This window comes from Echinops telfairi, unplaced genomic scaffold (assembly GCF_000313985.2).
Source record: "Echinops telfairi isolate 266 unplaced genomic scaffold, ASM31398v2 ScPeMD7_18;HRSCAF=68, whole genome shotgun sequence".
Lineage (NCBI taxonomy): Eukaryota > Metazoa > Chordata > Mammalia > Afrosoricida > Tenrecidae > Echinops > Echinops telfairi.
The window spans coordinates 51,926,255-51,946,233 of record NW_022103915.1 but is presented as its reverse complement, the minus strand read 5'-3'; the positions used below and the strand labels follow the sequence as shown (position 1 = coordinate 51,946,233).

The 19,979-nt window shown below is 48.3% G+C and overlaps 1 protein-coding gene across 4 annotated transcripts in view; it reads left to right on the top strand.

The window, feature by feature from the left end:
- Positions 1–19,979, top strand: part of SAMD4A (sterile alpha motif domain containing 4A) — a 265,015-nt gene that overhangs the window by 155,820 nt on the left and 89,216 nt on the right. For all 4 annotated transcript variants that reach the window (XM_045287722.1, XM_045287723.1, XM_045287725.1 and 1 more), the window contains one exon: positions 8,491–9,009. In XM_045287722.1, the coding sequence (XP_045143657.1) occupies positions 8,491–9,009 (519 nt within the window). The remainder of the gene's footprint in view (positions 1–8,490; positions 9,010–19,979) is intronic.

Below are 19,979 nucleotides of genomic sequence, written 5' to 3'. Positions count from 1 at the left end.
TGTCGGGAAGGTGAGCATCATAGAATGCCAATTTAATAGAAGAAAGTATTCTTGTGTTGAGCGAGTACTTGAGTGGAGGCCCAATGTCTAAAGGACATTTCTAGGGAGTGCTTAATGGTTTTAGTATGAAGTCTTAAGTCCAATATCGTAAATAGGTGTCCTGGTGGCACTATGGGTTAAGCATTGACCCTGCCATCCTCAACCTTAAACCTACCAGCCTCTTCCAGGAAGATTTGCAGCCTCAGAAAGCCTATGGGGCAGCGCTACCCTGTCCAATAGGGGTGCTACGAGTCAGAATCAACACAGTGGGAGTGGGTTTGGCTTGGGGTTTTACCAAACAAAATGCCTGGGGGCAATGTCATTTGTAACCATTTAAAAGTGTGATTGCTAAAGGAAGGTTAATGTGTGGGAAAATGGAGACCATGTCATTGTCCCCATGACGTTTGTATTGTTGTGGAAAGAGAAAAGTGTAATGTACAGCAAGTGACATGATATAGTGCTCTGGAGAAAAATAGCAGAATAAGTCAAGACAAAAGTGGTTGAAGAACCATAGAAACATTTATTAAACAAAATGAGAAGGTGTTTTCTCACGAGATTCCCCCATCTAAGGCAGCATACGTCTGAAGGCAGAGCATCCATCTCTCTAACCCTTGCTGAAGAATTCGGAGGCCTGGGACTGACCTCCACCACACCCAAACGAGAGGTTTGGCATCCTCAAGGGACTCCACTCATACTCCTTTAAAAGATTTTATGAGCTTTAGGAATAAAAAGTTTGACGGAGTGGAAGACGTACGTACACGAGGTATCGACGGGATAAGGTATCAGGCACCAGAAACCCCCCAAACAGACATATCGATGCAAATGATGGGGGTCGGAGTGGAGACCCAAAGCCCATCTGTAGATAACTGGATATTCCCCCACAGAAGGGTCACAGGAATGAATGAGACAGCCAGGGGGCAGCACAGCACTGACTGCACACACAACCTTCCTCTAGTTCTTTAATGCTTCCCCACCACTATCATGACCCCAGTTCTATCTCACAAATCCATAGACCAGAGTACACGCTCAAAACACATGGAATCCAGGACAGAGAAACCCCTCTGGAACAGCAACGGGAGTAGCGAAACCGGTTTGGGGGGGTGTAGTCACTGGGGAAGGTAGGGGGAGAAGGGGGAGAAACGGGGAACCAGACTACAATGACACACAATCCCCCCCCCCACCTTCCTAGGGGATGAACAACAATGTGGATAAAGGGGACAAAGGTGTAAGATATGAAAATAATAATTTATAATTTATTGGGTCCATGAGGGAGGGAGGGTGGGAGAGGGAGGGAAAAATAGGAGGAGCTGATACCAAGGGTTCAAACAGAAAGAAAATGTTCTGAAATGATGACGGCAGCATATGTACAGAGGTGTTTGATACAATGGATGTATGGACTGTTATAAGAGCTGTGAGAGTCCCCAATAAATTGATTTTTTTTTTTTTTAAGTCTGAAGGGACAAGATTGGGGCTACAGGGAGGACAGGATAAGGTTTCCCCCTGGAGTGCCCCTGGAGCAGCCCTGGCCACCTGTGGTCACCATGGGGGTTCCTTGGTCACCCCTCCCCTGGATTTTTCCCTCACCTATGTGCTTTTCCATTTTCTTAAAACGTTTTTGATTATACGCTCCTGTGGTTTTCCTGTGCCCTTTGGGGGGGCAGGGGGAAAGCTATCCCAATGAGCCCTTCAACATTGTGTCCCCTATCCCCCCAAATAGTCCCCATAACCTGCTGAGCTGACCTCTTGCCCTTGAATGGCCCAGCAGACTCCCTGGGAATCTGTTTGGATTGGACTTTTTTTTGGAAATTCCCCTAATGAGACTGAGACAAGTAAGTGCACTACTAAAAAGTTATTTGTGGCCAGCCATTGGTCGCAGAGATGTATTTGGGGACATTTTGTTTGGAAAGCCCTGCATAGATGAACAATGTTTGTTTGCTTGTTTGAACTTATCCTTATAAAGCAGGTCAGGAGGAAGAGGGCGCCCAGGGTGAGGGGAGTGAGAGATAAATAGTGTGGTCAGAGAAGTCCTCACGGAGAAGGGACGTTTGCACCAAGAGGAAATGGAGAGAGGCGAGAGGTGCCGTCTGGAGGAGATGTGTTCTTTCTAGGCAGTGGAACAGTCCCTGCGGCAGGCACTTGGCTGGGCTGCTAAGGGAATAGCGGGGAAGCCCAGATGCTCTGGAATGAATGAGTTAGCTGCCAGGAGCCCTGGTGATTCAATGGTTAAGCGTCCGTTCAACTAGTCACTGAAAAATTGTTTGATGGGGGAGAGAAAAACCTTGGCAATCTGCTCCCATAAAGATGATCGCTTAGGATGCCCCACGGGACGGCTCTCCTCTGTGCTACCCGATCACAGGGAGTCAGAATTCGACTGCACAAAGCAACATGCGATCTGACACTTCTACCAAACCCATTTCCTGTCCTCAAATCCTCGGGATGTGGTGTTACCGCTGGCTGGGGTGCCTGGGTTGTGCAGCCGCACTACATTGAGAAGGCATGGTTTCTCTAGGATTGCGTTGATTGGAAAAATTCTTCCAAGGAGCATTTGACCATTGAAGACCCACTGGTTTTCCTGCCTTGTGGTGCATTTATTTCAGGCGTGCATGCCATTCCCAGCCATGTCTCCCACGAGCAAATGACCTAAAGGCACTGGTGAGGAGCCCTTTTCTGGTAACTGCTATTAAACTGAAATAAAACAGCAATTTAAGGGTAATTGGCTAACAGCTGGGGCCCTGGCACGCCGACGTGTGAGGTAATTCCAGCTTTGGGGTTCAAGCACACACTTTCTCACTCCCAGGATTGATCCTTGGGACAGTTTCCTCATCCTCATGGGTTTTGATCATAGATCTTTGGGAACATTTTTTTTGGCTACTTTTTCGGTTTGATCAACTATGAATAATTAATTTTACCCGCATAAAATATCCAACAAGCTCTTTATTTCGAGAACCTGATCAAGAAACAGAGGTTAGTTGGCGTCACCCAACCTGGCCGTCCCTGGCCTTGCTTTCGGCTCTGCAGCCCATCTCCCCAGTGGGGCCATACCAGGGTGGGTAGTGGGAGAAACCGTGTTGTGGAAGTGGTTCGTTCATTTGTGATGATGAGAATTCCTGTGTCTTCCCTGGAGAACAGAGTCTGTCGACTACCCACCTCAGCAAAGCTTGCTTGATCTCTGGACGATGGTCCAGACTCCATAAAGAAGCCCAGTGGGCAGCTGGGCTGGCCCTAGCCAGGGCGTCCAAGCCTCTCCGTTCAGGATCAGGCTACGGTTTGAAAGGAGAAACTCACTTCTCGGGCTGCTTTCCCCAAGGGAAAGGCTCAAGCTAATGCTAACTAGGCAGCAGGGAAGTAGCGCTCACAATGCCGGCTTATTAATTTACCATGAGAAACCGTCATTAGATGGGCCAGACGTACTCAAAATCCATATCATCAGCATGCATTCTACCTCCAGGCAGGCCTCCACGGGCAGCCGAATCATAATCAGAAACCATTTATTAAGTTGCCCGAAAAACCATTGTCACAGAATCTAGAAATACCTTAAGTCAGTTCGATCCGGGCATTCTCTCCTTGCAGGGACCTGGGGCGCCAAATCATAGCCTGGCAGTTGTTTGGGGAGCGGATAATCGGGATAAGGGAGGCTGAGCGAGGTGAACAGCTCGGGGTGACAGGATTGTCTGGGGCCTTCACTGCAGAATGGTCCAGAAGGACCGCACTTCTCAAAGGCAAAGAACTACAATGCGCTTTCCCTCTGACAGACCGTGGGATAAGCGTACTGGCTCTCATCGGCTACATACCAAATGGCCTAAAACTTAGCGGTTTAAAACAAGAATGGACATTGTGTCATAGTTTCTATGGATCAGGAATTGGAGGGTCCTGGCTCAGGGCTCCTCACGATGCTGATGGGGTCTGTAGGCTCCTGAAGTCTGAACTAAGACCGAGAGGTTGGCTTCCCAGATGGGTTGCTCACATGGCTAGCAAGTTGGGGGGGGGGGGGTTGGCACCCTTATGCCTCAGTTCCTCGTCACACAGAAGGCCCCATAGGACTGCTTGCGTGCCCTTACATCATGGCAGCAGGCTTCCTTCAGAGCCAGTCATCCAAGCAAAAGTAAGGTGGGATTACACTGCAAAACCTACTGTCTGGCATCGTTTACCGTGGAGTCAACACCACGACATTCTAGTTGCTCGAGTAACTCTCCCTTGGTTCCATCTTGGAACCCAATGTCAGAGGAATGTCAATGGAATTGTGGACACAGCCCCCAAACCAAACCATAGTAGGCGGTGCCAACACAGTCTCCTAACTCCTTTCCTTCTTTGCTCCGTTTGACCCACCCGTCTGCTGAGCCACAGACTCTAGGAATATATTTAGGTTGTAGATAAGCTCACCTGTGTATCTTTGCTGTGGTGTATATATAGAAGCTAACTCGCATCCCCCCTTTCTGCCACCTCACCAGCCAGGAGATCTTGAACTCCCTGTATTTGTATTTCCTCATCTGTAAATGGTGCCTAGTGCTTGGGCTGCTAACAGCAAGCTCAGCAGTTCGAAGCTGCCAGCGGTTCTGCAGGAGAATGACAGCTCTCTACTCCTATGAAGAGTGACCAGCTCGGAAACCCACGGGGGCAGTTCTACCCTGATCCGTAGGGCCGCTGTGAGACACGGTCTACTTGGTGGCAGTGAGTCTGGTTTGGTCTGGTAAGCACAGGTCCTCATCAGTCTCGTGAAGGTTGAAAGAGTCGTTAAAAGCACAGAGCTGAGAGGCGTGCCTGGTGCAAGGAGACATTTAGCAGCTTAGCCGTCAGCAGGAACACACCGCAGACCAGGAATAGTTTGATCCAGTAGGGGTATTTAGCCCAAAGGAGGGACTCTTATTTCTATGTATGCTCCTGTGGTATGAAACAAAAGCCAAAATTGTCTCCCTAACCGTGTTACAACCATCTCAGGACAGAAAACAAACCAATTCAGCCTTGGGAAGGACCAGGGTTAGTGGCCTCTCTCTGACTTTTCTGAAGTCCAGGTTAATCCCTGGCAGAGAGCAGCTATCGAGAGGTAATGTGTTCACTTTGCATCCTGTGCCCTATTTATGATTTGTTTTTGTTGCTGATTTTTTTTTTTTTGGCTGACCTTTTGTGGGGAAGTGTAGGATATCCAAACAGGGAAATGACCTAGCAGAAAGCTAGGGAGTTTCTCTGCCCTGAAATTCTTTATTAAATATTCTTTCCAAATTTTATTTTTAAATGTGTGTTTTTCAGGGGAGGTGGTTGGTGGTGTTTGAGCAGATTTGGCCTCCTTTCAGGCCCCTCTGGGCTCTTTCCAGGGCCTCTCTACCTCCTTAGACATGATGAATCCACTTTATATCCATCGCAAGCAGATTAATACTCTAAAATAGGCTTCTTATTTGCTGACAATGTTATGACAAGGAAGTTAGAATTAGTGCTTTCTTCATCTCCCAGAGCGTTTTAAAAGGTGGAGAATACTGAAGGGAAGCCACCAGGGTAGCCCTATGTTGGGTGGCATTAGTTAAATATAGACCCAGGAGCTGGGTGGGACCTGCAAGACCATCTGGACTCTCCAGCCTGCATTCCCCAATCCGAACGTCTCTAACCCTGTGTTGTCTAGTTAAGGAACACCAGTCACGCGAGATGTCTGAGAACTTCAACTATGGCTAGTCCCTGAGATGAGCTCCTCAATAACTAGAGAATGTATGATTGCAGGGATGTAGCTCATGTAATAGTTTGCTTGGACAGCGATGTTCTAAACCATCTAGCCCTATTGTTCAAGCCCCCAGAAGAGTTTCCAGACTCTTCCTTGATGACTCCTGAGCATGTAATCATTCTGATAACTCCGTTCTTCTCTGCATCCAATCTTAATCTCTCCTGTTTAATTTGACAACTTGGTCTTCAAATAGTTGATGGTCCTGCGTCTCATGATCCCCACTTAAAGGGAATCAAGCACTTCTTCATATTACTTTGTGTGTACGTTCAATAACCCTATTTTCTTTCATATTGTGGCTATTGCTCGTTTCCAACTGTTTGGTCATGTTCAGTAATCATTTTAATGAGATGGCATGGTTGGGAGGAGGGGCATGGCTGACCTGCTGATTACACAAAGGAGAAGGGGAACCAATTCCAATTTTCCCAAGGAGACTCTTCAAGGCAGAGCTCTGACACCCCTCTACCTGCCAACTTCCTCATTGAAGAAGCAATGTAACACCAAGTGATCCTCCCATAGCACCCTACTTTTTCGCTGGGTTTGATCATCCACACAGTGGCTACACAGAACTCACAGAAAAATACTGAGCTATGGGCTTTATTAGGAAAGTTAACGGGTTCCCATGTGTCATGATCTGAAAACATTAGAACGATACCCTCCTTGTGTCCACAGCAGTATTTCATCTCAACCATGCCAGTAAGTCATCGCTCAGCCTCCCAGCACCTGACCTTTTACATCTCTCTCAGGAAGCCCATTGCCTTCTGTCTCTTGGTCTCCACGCCACTCCTCTGCTCTGTCTCATGGTCTCAGTGCTGCAGCCTCCGGTGCCACTGGTGCTTCTACCGCTTTAGGCAGGTATTTTTCCTGTGTTCCAATAGTGGTTCTTCTTTCTTCATGGTGGTGGGATTCCTTTTCCTGTTTCTGAGATGGCTCACTTTTATACCCAGCAGAATGTCAAAACTGACCAATCCCCGAGTTAGAGTCCTCTATCCCATTTGCATGATCCCACCCAGTCATTTGGAGGAGTTACAATGACTATGGATAGAAAAGCCATCCCAAGCAATTTCATTTCACTGCACTTCAGTGGGTCGTCTCCAGTTTCTCTATACTGTCACTTTAAAATAATTTTTATTGTATTTTTGGTGAAGGTTTGCACAGCTAATTTGGCTCCCATTTTAACAATTACTACACAAATTGTTCAGCCGATGTCGGTTACTTTTTGTGACGATGTGTTAACGTTCCCATTAATTTCAGTCCGGGTGTTTCATTTCTAGTAAATGGGTTTTCCTCCCCCTTCCCCTTCCGCCTGTGCTTCAGGGTCATTGCTGGCTGTTTCATTCTCTATATTATTTTTTAAACGTGGCATCCCAAACCACGCACATCGCTCTGGTGGGGGCCTGACTAACTCAAGACAAATAGAAGGAGCTGCGTCCACCGCCACGTACTGGTCCTTTGACACTGAGGGACAGGTGCAGCCGATCTCTCCCTTGATCGATGCGGCAGCTGAGATGTGGAGAGGTTAGATCACTGACCAAAATCATTCCACAAATTATTTGTTCCACCACAAATTATTAAGTGGTCGATCTGGGGTTTGTACCCAAATCTGCCTGATTCCAAGGCCTACGTTCTTTCCATTCCTTCTTTGCTGATGCTCCTCTTTGACCATGCCCTTTGGTCTCGAGAGGCTTTGCAGTTCCTGGCCGATGAGGTTGTAGCTATGGTCCTGCAATGATCATTGAACTTCTACCAGCTAGAATTGTGAAGCCTTTGGGCTAAACGTCAGGAACCCTCTCAACCCCGGAGACGCTGCATAAAAGCCTGCGGGACTATGCAGTGCTAGGGTCCGTCAGACTATCAGTGGGACAGAGCTGAGGACTCCTGTTTTCATGAATGACTTTTCTGGAAGGGAGCTTGCTTTCCTTCACCGCAACTTTGGCACTGTCAGCCTGTAGAACCAACTACTCCCCAAAGGCTGATCAATCATAGTGCATTGTTTATCCCTGTTTACTTCAGGCAACAAGCTTGGGCTTTGAGTGGGAGGAAGCAGGAAGGGAACCGGGTGCGTGTGTTAAAAACAGATCTTCACATAGAAATAGCCTGCTTGCTTGGCGTGTGCACTCAGAGGTCTCCCTGGGGCCTGATCTTAGAGCCATTTTTCACTCTAGCCTGGAGCCTGTGTGTTTCCTTGGGTGTCAGGTGAAAGGTGTAGGCTGACCACTATACGTACTTTTTTTTTTTCCTGGCATATTTCTTCCCCTGTGAAGTTACTTCACACAAATGCCTCTGCTAAGGTTTAAACCACTTTTCACAGATGGGGGCCGGGGGAGTGGGGCAGCCGGGCTCAGAGATGGTGACCTCTGGTTATACTTGCTTTTCTGTGAATTTCCCCTTATTCCATAGCCCCCTGTCTATCTGAGGAAGTAGCTGGACTTGTAAGAAAGCATATTGGGGGGCGGGGGGGACTGTACATTTTCTTGGGCCATACCCAAAGTAGCCATCACCTCTTTGGAGACGTGCGTGTGAAACATCGAGCACCCAATCTCCTCAGAAGATGTGCTCTGTGTTCCATTCAAGCGAGTTGCTGTTCTTGACAACCACGGTCAGTTATCTAACCAGAGCCTGTTTTGAGACAAGGTAGTCAGGTACCCAGATGGAGGCTCTAATCCACGGGAATTCTCCCTGCAGCGTGGGGCTTCGTGTCTGAGTGGCTCTGTTTGCTTATTTGCCCTGAATATTTTTCTTTTCAGGAATCATTAACCAATGGCAACAAGAATCCAAGGATAAAGTGATTTCCCTCCTCTTAGCTCACCTGCCTTTGCTGAAGCCAGGGAACCTCGACGCTAAAGTAGAGTATATGAAACTGCTGCCCAAAATCCTGGCGCACTCCATTGAACACAGCCAGCACATCGAAGAGAGTAGGCAACTGCTGTCCTATGCGTTGATACACCCGGCCACCTCGTTGGAAGACCGCAGCGCTCTAGCCATGTGGCTGAACCACTTGGAGGACCGCACGTCGACCAGCTTCAGCGGCCAGAACCGAGGCCGCTCAGACTCTGTGGATTATGGACAGACACACTACTATCACCAAAGACAGAACTCCGACGACAAGCTCAACGGGTGGCAGAACTCTCGGGATGCTGGGATTTGCATCAACACCTCCAACTGGCAGGACAAAAGCCTGGGGTGTGAGAATGGCCACGTGCCCCTCTACTCCTCCTCGTCCGTCCCCACCACGATCAATACGATTGGAACCAGCACAAGTACAAGTAAGTGCCCCCACCCCCAGCCCCGAAGCCCTTTCCCGCAGTCTGGTCTTGGCGACTTGCTGTGCGTGGCATGTCTGCTCTGAGCACTCTGTCACCCCGGGAGAGAAGGGGTCCTTGGAATTGGAATGGGGAGAGGTTCTTGGGACCCTGTCTTTTGGGCTCTTTGGACTCTGAAAAGATGCAGGTGAAAATGGTGGATGGTTCAAATTTGGGTTAGAAACAAACCAAAAAAGAGAGAGAGAGACTCAGTGGTGGGGGAAAAAAAAGAGGGGGGGGACTTCCTGTTTCCAAAAATAAGAATGCCTTTTCTCCCTCCACGTATTTCACCCTGGGGATTTGCCAAGACGCTCGATTTCCATGTGATACTCAGAACCTAATTCTAGCCCAGGGTAACCAGCCAGCCACAAATGGACTTTGTGCATTCCCCCCCTATTTTTCTGTCTCTCTGCCCCAACCCCCTTATTATTTTTTTTTTTTTTATTTTCACCCTGGAATGTTCCCTCCCTGCATTTTCTGGTTAGAGGCCCCAGTGGCTGGGAGCCCTTCTCCTGGGGGGAGAGTGGATTGCTAACTGAGAATGCTGCTCTGCTGTGGCCTGGTGTGAATGCTCCGGACTCCCTCGCTCGGTCTAACCCCTTAGGAGAGGCGGGTTGGGTGCCCCTGTGCTAGAGAAGAGGGAAAAGACAGCTCTCTGCTCTTTGGACCATGACAGTAAAGGGCCCTGCCTGGAGCTGTGGCTAGGGCCTGAGTTGTCCGGGGCTCCCGAGGGGCCCTGAGCCCACTGCAAACCTTCCCTCCGTGCTTGCTTTCCGGCCACGTGGGAGAGGACCCGGCCTCCTCTGTGCTGGTTCTCGCGTGTCCTTGAGCACTCTGGGAGAACTTCCTTGGGTGGGGGGTGAGGCCTGTGCAGCTGTCAGTGTTTGGGAATGGCCCCTCTCCCCAGTGGAGTGATACCTGAGTATTACGAGTTGGCACTGGTGGCTTCTCGCCCCTCCTTCCTCTCGCATCTCTTAGCTAATGGGCCGTTCGAAATGGCCATCTCAGAAGGCAGGGCTGTGTGGCGCTATGACAGCGTGAATGGAAGCAATATTTTAGAGGCACAACCCAGGGAATGCGTAAGACACTGAGCTGATAACGCATGAGGTTTTTGATCCTTTTCCCCTACTTTCACATTTCGATGATGGTCTTTGCCACATTTGGGGAACGAGGTGATTATGGCGTCGATCATGGAAAGAGGGTTCCTAAGGCTGCCGGCCCCTTGGCAGACTAGTAATCCAGCCGGGAACTGTTTCCCCAGCCGCTGGGTCATGGTGAGCGATGGCTGGCTCTATCAGAGCAGACGCAGGCAGGCTGGGAAGACAGCTTGCTGCCCGGGTTTCCTGGGTCAGCAACAGAATCTAATATTTTGTTCCTAACCTCTGATCGCTGGCAGAGAGGTGAACCGCGAGCTGCTCGCCCACGTAAAATGGAATTGCTTGTATTTTAAGGGGCCGAGTGTTTGCGCCACTTGTTTGCACATTCGTCTTGGCCATCCATGATTTAAACAGACAGGGCCAGGTCTTGTCAAGACGATGACACTTAAGCAGCTCTCAGACTGTGGTCAGCAGGCAGTTGGACTCTTTACTCCGGACACCCAGATGGCTGCCATGGTCTCCCAGACCCGAGAGCCCTTTCACGATGCTTGAGCCGAAAAGGACTTGGAGGTCTAGTGAGTGACTAGATTAGAGCTCTTGGGAAGAAGACCGGGGTGGGAGCCCGGTTTCAGAGCATCCACCAAGCAGACGTAGGGAGCCCAGCTTGTCCTTCTAGATTCAAGTTCCGTTTCAACACTTGGCCACCTCAACCCTTGCATTTCAGTAATCTCATTAGCAAAAGGCGAATGCCATTGTTTTCCAACGCTGCCCTGTACGTCGTGCTGACAGTGCTTGTGAACTCTACAAATGTTGGCTCGGGTCGGTCATCACCCGTGCTGCTCTCGTCTATAGAGTGGGGACCCCCGGAAACAGCCTGACCCAAAAGAAAGAACAAGGTTTATGGCATCAAAGCCATCCCAGGTCCGAATCCCAGACCCATGATTTCCTAACGACAACGTGGCTGTGTTAGTAGATCTCTCTGCGGAAGGTCCCTATTAGTGAAATGGGAATCTCCACGGTACCAGCCTTCAAAGGAGGTGAGAGCAAGTGAAGTTCCGCATGAAAAAGCCCAGCCCGGACACGAGCAATCACTAGGTGTCGACAAATGGCGGCCCCAGTGGGGAGCCAAGTGATAATGATGACAGCCAGGCCGTGCGTCCCCATTTTCAGTTCTTCTGATGGTCCGCGTTGACACCTAGCCCCCTTTCCCTGAGCCCATGACCTGGAGCGTAGTCTGGGGTCTTGCAACGAGAAAGCCATCCATTTGACGGTTTGTTTTAAATTTGGGTTTATTCCACTAATAGTTTACCGCTGTGAAGTGTCGGAGCACTGGTAGTCCATGCTCCCCGTGTGGGTGCTGAGTCGTTCATACCTGACGCTGTGTGGGAGTCCGTAGAAAATAGAAAGGAGCTTAAGACACTCTCTCAACTCTTCCAGGGAGTGAGGAGAGCTCTCAGGCAGCCTCACAATGCAAAAATAAATCCTCCTTGTTGACAGACTTCACTGGAATTTTACAGAAGAGTTCATAAGTTGGGTAAAAAGTACAGTAAACTAAATACCCTAAGAACACAGGTCACAATAGGATTACATGTCATGTGAATGGAAGGGCCCCCGCTCTTCCGTGGTTTGACTGTATGGAGAGATCCTGGGGAACTGGAGGGTCAGCAAAGACTGCACAGGAAATGGAAAGTGAGCTAGCATGTCAGCGGGGAGAGGATATTTAGAAAGGGAGTGGGGGTCGGAATATGCATTGTGAGCCAAAGGGTAGAGGTTACCGTGTGCTGGCAGGGTTGAGGGCAGGCAGGATGAAGTAACGATGTAGGAATGGAAAGGGAGCGAGAGGTGGGCTGCAAAAGTAGCCTGAAGGAATGGATCAGAGTCAATAGTAAAGCCCAGGTAGAGAGACCTGATAGCACAGTGGTTAAGTGCTTGGCTATTAACTGAGAGGTCAGCAGTTCAAACCCATCAGTCACTCCTCAAAAGAAAGTGATAGCAGTCTGCTTCCGTAAAGATTTACTTCCAGAAAGTTCTACTCTGTCCTGTGGCTTCTCTCTGAGTCAGAACTGACTCTGTGGCAATGGGCTTTGCTTGTCTGTTGAAAGAGGCCCAGCATGGAGACAGCACGGGGATAGGAAACGTTTAATTCCGTTGTGTGTGGCGTCTCCCCAAGACAAGGGCTGAGTCAATGACAGTGAACAGCCCGTCCACAGCAAAAGGGATGACCACCCCACAGTGGCCATGAGTGTGACGTGAGCATGCCCACGAGGGGGAATGGGCTTCTAGGGGCAAACGAGATGGTTTGCAAGGTCAGTAACCCTCTGAGGAACTCCCTCCAAAAACAGTGGGAAGAAAGGAAAACATGTCTTTAAGATAGGAGCAGGCATGGAGCAGAAGGAATGGATACTAGAAATATTCCTTAAGAAAACTGTTGGGATTCATTTAAGATTTGGTGTTGGCTTAGATGTTCACTCATGAATGAATTATTTACTTATTTACTTATTAGAAAATGTTTCTTCACCCCCTACTATATGCCTAGTTAACTCAGGGCACTTAGGACTTGTCAATGGACAAGACAAAGTTGCCTTCCCTTGTAGAACTTCCAGCCGAGTGCATGTAAATGACGTGTTGTATATATAAGTAAGTTATACAGTGGGAGGAGTTGGTAAGCGGTGTGGAATTAAGAAAAAGAATAAGAATGTTAAGACCTGGCCTAAGGAGGTAAAGTGGGGGAGGGAGGTTGTAGTAGTGAAGAAAGTGGTCAGGGTAGACCTGAAAGAGAAGATGATATGTGAACAAAGACTTGAAGGAAGTAAAGGAGCCACATGCCTATATGTGGGTTGAACTTTCTAGATAGAGAAAAAGCTAGAGCAGAAATCCCAAGAGACATCACTGCCTAGCTTGTCTGAACAAGACTAAGGAGACCATTGACTGCAGGGGAGTGAGAGAGACCGAGTTAGGAGAGGAGATTGGAGAGGTCATCAGGCGGGACACATCCCGCTGGAAATTACAGACGAGTACAAGGACTTTGACCTTTCTTCTCAGCAAACCAGGAAGCCATTGGAGAATGTTCAGCAGAGAAATCATGATCTTACACTGTGAGGAAGCCATTCTGGTTGTTGGGTTCAGACGGTCCCAGGGCAAGGATAGCAACAGAAAGACCAGTCAGGGGCCGCTTGTAATGACCCAGGCAGAAACCACAGAGTCTTGAACTAGATGGCAGCATTAGAAGGATGAGAACGTCTCAGAATCCGGGTATATTTTAAAAGTAGTGCCAACAGGAGTTTTGAAAGAATGAATGAGGAGTGCTGTGTTAGGGTAGACTAGAGAAACAAATTTATAAACACGTGTGTCAGAGAGAGTTTCATATCAAAGAGCAGTTGTACATTAAGAAAACATCTCATCCCAGTCCAGATCAAGCCCAGAAGTCCAATATTAGCCCACATGTCCGGTAGCAATCTATAAAGTCCTCTTCAGACTCACGAAACACATGCAATGACGCCGAATGCAGGAAGATCACAGGCCAGTGGGTGGAAAGTCTCATGGATGCAGTGGCGGTCGAGGCATCTCAGCGCTGGCAGGGCTCTCCCTGTGACTCCTCCAGCTCCAGGGCTCTAGTGTAGTTCCATCTGTCTTTTCAGTAAGCATGGCCCACAGGGAGGGAGGGAGTGTGTGTCCTGCCGCCAGTGAGCTATTTATTGCCTGAGCACCTCCAAATGAGGGCATCAAGCTGCGGCCTGCTTGGCAGGCTAAACTCCACCCCTTCACTCTTAAGTCTCAAACTGACAACAGATTATGTAACTGCCACAAGTACCAAGGGGAATATTCAAGAATGACCCCAGGGCATTTTCAAGTGGAAGGAATGAGTTGCCATCAGTTGAGTAGGGGAAAGCCTGATTTATCAAATAATATAGGTTGCGTATAGGGAGATAACGAGTGAGTTTGCTATTATTTCTAATGAGTTAGGCCATTAGAAATGTCAGATAAGTTGGATATATGAGTATGAGGTTTATGAAGAGAACTGATTCATCGTTGACATGTAGGAATTGCCAACCGATGGGTGGTATTTCAAGCTATGTAGATAGACGAGGGTACAGGATTGAGCCTGGGACACTCAACATGGAGGCTGGGGAAGAGGAGGAAGCAGGCAAGGAAACGAAGGAGAGACCGTTGCGGTGGGAGGAAACTCAGGGGATGTGTATCTTTCAAGGTAAAAAGACGAAAATGCCATTAGGGAGAAAAAGGAATTAACTGAATCAAACATCATCAACAGGTCCAATAAGATGAGGACCAAGAATTGACCATTGAATTGATCAATGGAAATACTAGAGCTAAGCGAAGTGTGCTTAGCCCAATACAACTGAATTCATGATTCTAAACTGGAGGCCAGGTAGGCCAGGAACAAGTTAAACAAATTTGCATTGGGATATATGTTTACTTTGAGAAGGTAATATGAATCTGGAGAAAAATTATGTTTATAAGTGAATAAAACTGGGCGGTACCTGGCTACCATCACTTAGCATTTTTGATCAAAAAAATCTACAGAAGAATTCCAATCCAAAAGGAAAATGCAGATCAGAATTTTGTTTTCATCGACTCCAGACTTCTTGGAAGCATGAAGGTTGGGTGAAATTATGAAACTGACTCTGAGATAACTTGAGCCTTAAACTGACAATATCTGATATTATCTTAAAACAAGACAATATGAGGGCAACAGATGTACAAATGTGCTTTACACAGTGGATGGATGGATGGATTGTGATAAGAGTTATATGAGCCCCCAATAAAATGATTTAAACAAACAAAAAGACAATTGTTTAGCTTAACTAGAAAAAAATGTCTCCCTTTAGTATTCTACTCTTAAGAACTGTTTATCGGGGCTCAAATTGAAAACAGCAACTCAAAAGATTAGATAGAAAATTTAGGGGGCAGTGAATTTGTTCATGTGAATTTATATGAATTTATGTGTTAATAATGAATAGTTATTCAGAAATGAGGTTGAGAATAATTGCAGAACTCAAAGAATATAGTAAATGTGACCGGATTATACATGTAAAAACTATAAATTGGTGTATGTTTTGCTTTATATATTCTTGACAGTAACAACAAAAGAGTTTTAAAAATCTATGTATTTTTTTTTTTTTAAGTGATGGAGCCAGAGAGAGTTTTTTAAAAAGGGGCAAAGGATGAGGGTAAGAGGAGAGGTAAATTAAAAAAAAATCTCATCTAGTGACTATTAACCCATTTCCATCCATTCAGAGATGAGTATTTTTTATTGATCATAGTACTTAAATCAAGTGAGTATTTTTATCTATGGATGAGATCAGAGAATAGGTGGGTGTAGGTTGGTACATCTATATATTAAGCAACACAAGTACAAGGTGCTTTGGAAGACAGCAGCATTTATTTTTAGTGCCTCTTTCTGTCAGGGTCTTCAGGTGTACTCAGGAGTGAGAGCGAGGGCAGGCCCTTAGTCATGGAACCAGAAAAGGCCCAAGTACTGGGTCCCACCAGCTGTGCATAAGTCTTGGTCAACTCCTTTCAGCCGTCCTACGCCATGTTGAATGCGGGGTTCACAGAACTTGGCTTGGTATATCCTGGGTTTACTTTTCTCTGAAGTCTGCTGTAAGGAGAGAAAAGCGTTCAGGGAAAGAACAAGCAAGTCCCGGCTTCCCTAAGCGTCTACATAACTCCCTCATGGGCATTCACTGCCTCCGATTGTCCCCAGACTGCCACCTTCACCTTACTTCCTGCCCTTCCCTGGTGAGCAGAAACGGTGGTGCTGCAGATACGAAAGAAAAGGACTTTTTCTGTTCAACTTGCTGAGCGGTGTGATTTTCTTAGCATTTTCTACCTTTGGATTGAAAAACCTGCTAGCTTTTTGCTAGAATGATGTGAGGCAGGAACTCAAACCCTGGGAAATAAGAATACTGAAAAGTACCCCATTTGATCTGCCTGCTTTTTCCATTCACAGGTTTCATATTGTAACTTGGAACCTCAATAATTATTTTATTAACCTCTTCATTTTTATGACTATAAAAATAGTCCATTTCTTTAGAATTGTTCCCACAGACCACGAACAGTGAATTAGCAACAATAACGTATTCCGGCATAGTACGTTTTATATGCTCGCTGTTGCTCAAAGGCGCCCGGATGGCAGAGTGGGCTGAGCATTGAGCTGTTTCCAGGTTAGTGGTTTGAACCCACCTGTTCCTCTGCAGGGGGAAGATCAGGCTGTGTGTTCTCAAAGCCCAAACAAAAACCTCGCTGCTTCTCAATTCTGACTCATGGTGATCCTACAGAGCCAAGTAGGATGGCCCCGTGGGTTTCTGAATCTAAATCTTTACAGGAAGAGAAAGGCCCAGCTTTCTCCTGTGGAGAGGATGGTGGGCTCACACTGCTGCCCTTTGGGGGAGTCGCACAACGCATAACCCCCCGATTTTGAAGTCTCAGAAACCCCGAAGGGAAGCTCTACTCTGCACTGTAGGGTCGCTGTGAGCCGGAATCAACTTGGAGACCGTGAACATGCTTTCTTAAGGGGCACCGTGAGGTAGTAGGTATGTTGTCATCCCCATATAACAGGTAAGTCACCTGGAGCAGAGAAAGGCAAAGCCACTTGACCAACTAGCTAAGCAGATGAGCTGGGGGGCTTGAACCTGGGAAGTCAGGCTCCAGAGTCTGGCTCTTCACTCTAAACTCTAAAGCTGCCTCTTCCGTCTAACCCTACCCTCTGAGATGACCTCACTTAGCACCTAGTAAACTAAACCAAACCAGTCGCCGACAAGACAGTGCCCACTGGCGACCACCCACTGGGTGTCTTAGTAGAACCATCCTCCAGAGGGTGGGAAATGGGAGATTTTCAGAAGTAGCCCCTCAGACCGTTTCTTTTGAGCCATAGTTGGTTGCCAGCCTATCGGTCAGCTGCAGCTCCCCGACCATCTGGACTCACGGCGCTCCTCATCGCTAGCAGAGACTGGTTTGTCTGCGACTGGATTGGCCCCTGTGCAGACCAGCCACCCTATCGCTTCTGACCCACTGATCAGATGCTTTGCCCAGATCACTATTTCTATGTGATTCCGTGAAACGGAGGAGCTGCAGGTCTGGCCATTGCACCGGCCTCTCCTTAGAGCTGACGAACTCCATGGGGACAGAGGCTGTCTCCTCTTTGTCCTTCTTGCTCAGTCCTCAGAACACGATGTGGCTCAAAAGCCACAGAGACTTTTGAAGTGACAACTTACTGGCATGCATTCAACTGCCTTGGGCAGAGTGTCTGTCATCAGACAATGGCCGTCTCCTGCGGAATCCAGATGTGTCCTCCTCAGTATTCTGTAGGCAGCCACAGTCATTCAATGAGAGGTGACACGGGAGCTGCCCGCCCGCCTTGCCAACAGTATTTTCTGAGCAGTTAGGGACTTAATACATTCCTGGGCTCACCAGGCAGATGTTCATGCAAATAATGAGGTTCCAAAATAAACAAGCAAATGTCCCTAGAAATTCATTAAGTATTGGGTGGTGATATTGCTCCGTTAGCCTTCTGTTTTACCAGGACCCTTGGTGACATAGTAGTTACAAGTTGGGCTGAGATCCGCAAGGTCAGCGGTTCTAAACCACAAGCCACTCCTCGGGAGAAAGACAAGGCTTGCTACTCCCGTAAAGAGTTACAGTCTTGGAAACTCACAGGGCTGTTCCACCTGGTCCTCCAGCGTCACTATGAGTCCCCATTGACTCGGTGGCAGTGAGTGGAGCCTGTGGTTTGAATCGTCATGGTGACAGTCATCGTTAGTCTTCCTCCTCCTCTGACTCGTTCTTAACAATCTGCTGTCAGTAAAAGCAGCCATTTAGATATATACTGTGATCTTGATTGTGGAGGTGGCTACAAACGTGCACACGCAATAAAATGCCATGGAGTTATACCAGCGCAGTGCGTGCAGAAAACGGTGAGCCCAGTCGACGCAGTGCGTGCTGGAAGCAGTGAGCTTGGAGTGCAGTCAGTTCATTGGGTACGGGCCAGGGCAATAGCCTGGTCACGAGCACACTCTGGTTCAGTGAGATGTCACCCTGGGAGCGCGTGGAGTCGTGGGTACGTGAGACCTCTTTGCGCTGTTTCTATATTTTCTTATAAATCTATCATTGTTTCAAAAGTTAAAGTTCACCCCTCAAAAGGTATACTGGATCATTCAGTACCTGGAGTTATCTTGGCCTTTGGCCCCAGTTCAGCGGTTCTCAACCTGTGGGTTGCGACCCCTTTGGGGATCGAACGACCCTTTCACAGGGGTCGCCCGGTTCATAACAGTAGCAAGATGACAGCGGTGAAGTAGCAATGAAATCGTTTTATGGTTGGGGGGTCACCACCACATGAGGTAAAGGGTCGCGGCATGAGGAAGGTTGAGAACCACTGACCTAGTTAGTTCTCGTCACAGAGAGCCAACCTGAAACAAAACTACCTCAGCGGGCATGGGGAGAACTGTGAGCCCTAGGGAAAGTAGACCTTTTCAGAGCCCTTATCTGTCCGGAGAGGCTTGCAGGTGCCGTGATGCTTACCAGGTTTCAATGGACAGACAGACAGACTAGGAAGAAAAGCCTGGTGATCTCCTTCCGACAACCCGCGAGGAAATGGTCCGCGTGCCTGACTTCCTCTGACACACAAAGGAGGAGGAGACTCCAACCGGACATCTGCCCACGATGGTGCCTGTGAGGCAGCGGTCAGACAGGCCTCCACCCTCCAACTTCCTGCACCCCCTTCGGATGCCAGTCGTCCCTTCCGCTGCACGCTGCACCTCTGTTGGATTCGGTACTCCGTTGTCCTGGCCACACAGAACTCACTGACAATCCTCATGCTTCTGGGAGGTTAGGGTGGCAGAGGGGGCTACCCAGTGAGCTACAAGGTCAGCAGTTCCAAACCACTAGCTGCTCCATAGGAGAAAGATGAGGCTTTCTACTCTTGTAAAGAATTACAGTATCAGAAACCCACAGGAGCATTCTCCTCTCGCGTATAGGGCCCCTCTGAGGCAGAATTGGCTTGATAGCAGGGGCGGGGTGTTTGGCTTGGTTTTAGTAACAGGCTACATAATATTACAGACACCGTTCCTGTCCACCATGCCTTTTCTCAGTGACGCTGGCAGGCATCCTCTCTGGTCCTCGCCTCTCAGCCGCGTGGTCTGTGACCCCTGCCCAAGAGGCCTGCCCGTCTGCAGCTGTGCCTCATGATCACTGCTCGGCTCTTCTGCTCTGTCTCCTGGTCTCAATACTGCAGCCCCTGGTGGCTCTGCTGCCGCCACCACTCGAAGCAGGGATCCCTCTCGGGCTCCGCAGGCAGCTCCTCTTCCCTCATGGTCCTGGGCTTCCTCTCTCCTCTCCCTGAGACGGCAAACTGGACCCATCCCGAAGTTGCAGTCCTCTACCCCCTATGTACATGCTCCTACCTAATCACCGTGGGGGAGTCACAATGACTGAGGATCAAAGAGTCCAGAGTAAGCAATTTCACAGTCAGCCAACGACTGATCCCCTATTTGGATGGGATCTCAGGAGTTGGAGGCTAACTTGCTGGCTGCAAACAGCAAGTACGATCTGCAACTGAAATGAGAAAAACCCTCTGAGATAGTTAAAGTTTATTTTGCCAACCAGGCCAATAAACACATGTGGGCTTAATTGAAGGACAGAGAGATAAATGACTCGGTGAGCCTCACCTTTTTAGTTCTTGTGTCTCTTGCTTTCTGATGATTGGACCAGGGTGCAGCTGCCTTAGCCAGTCCCCTGCTTCCGCTGGCACGGCTCACTTCCTGCAAGACATCCCCGAGGAGACCCGGCATGGACCTACCCCGATGCAGCCCTGGGTGCTGG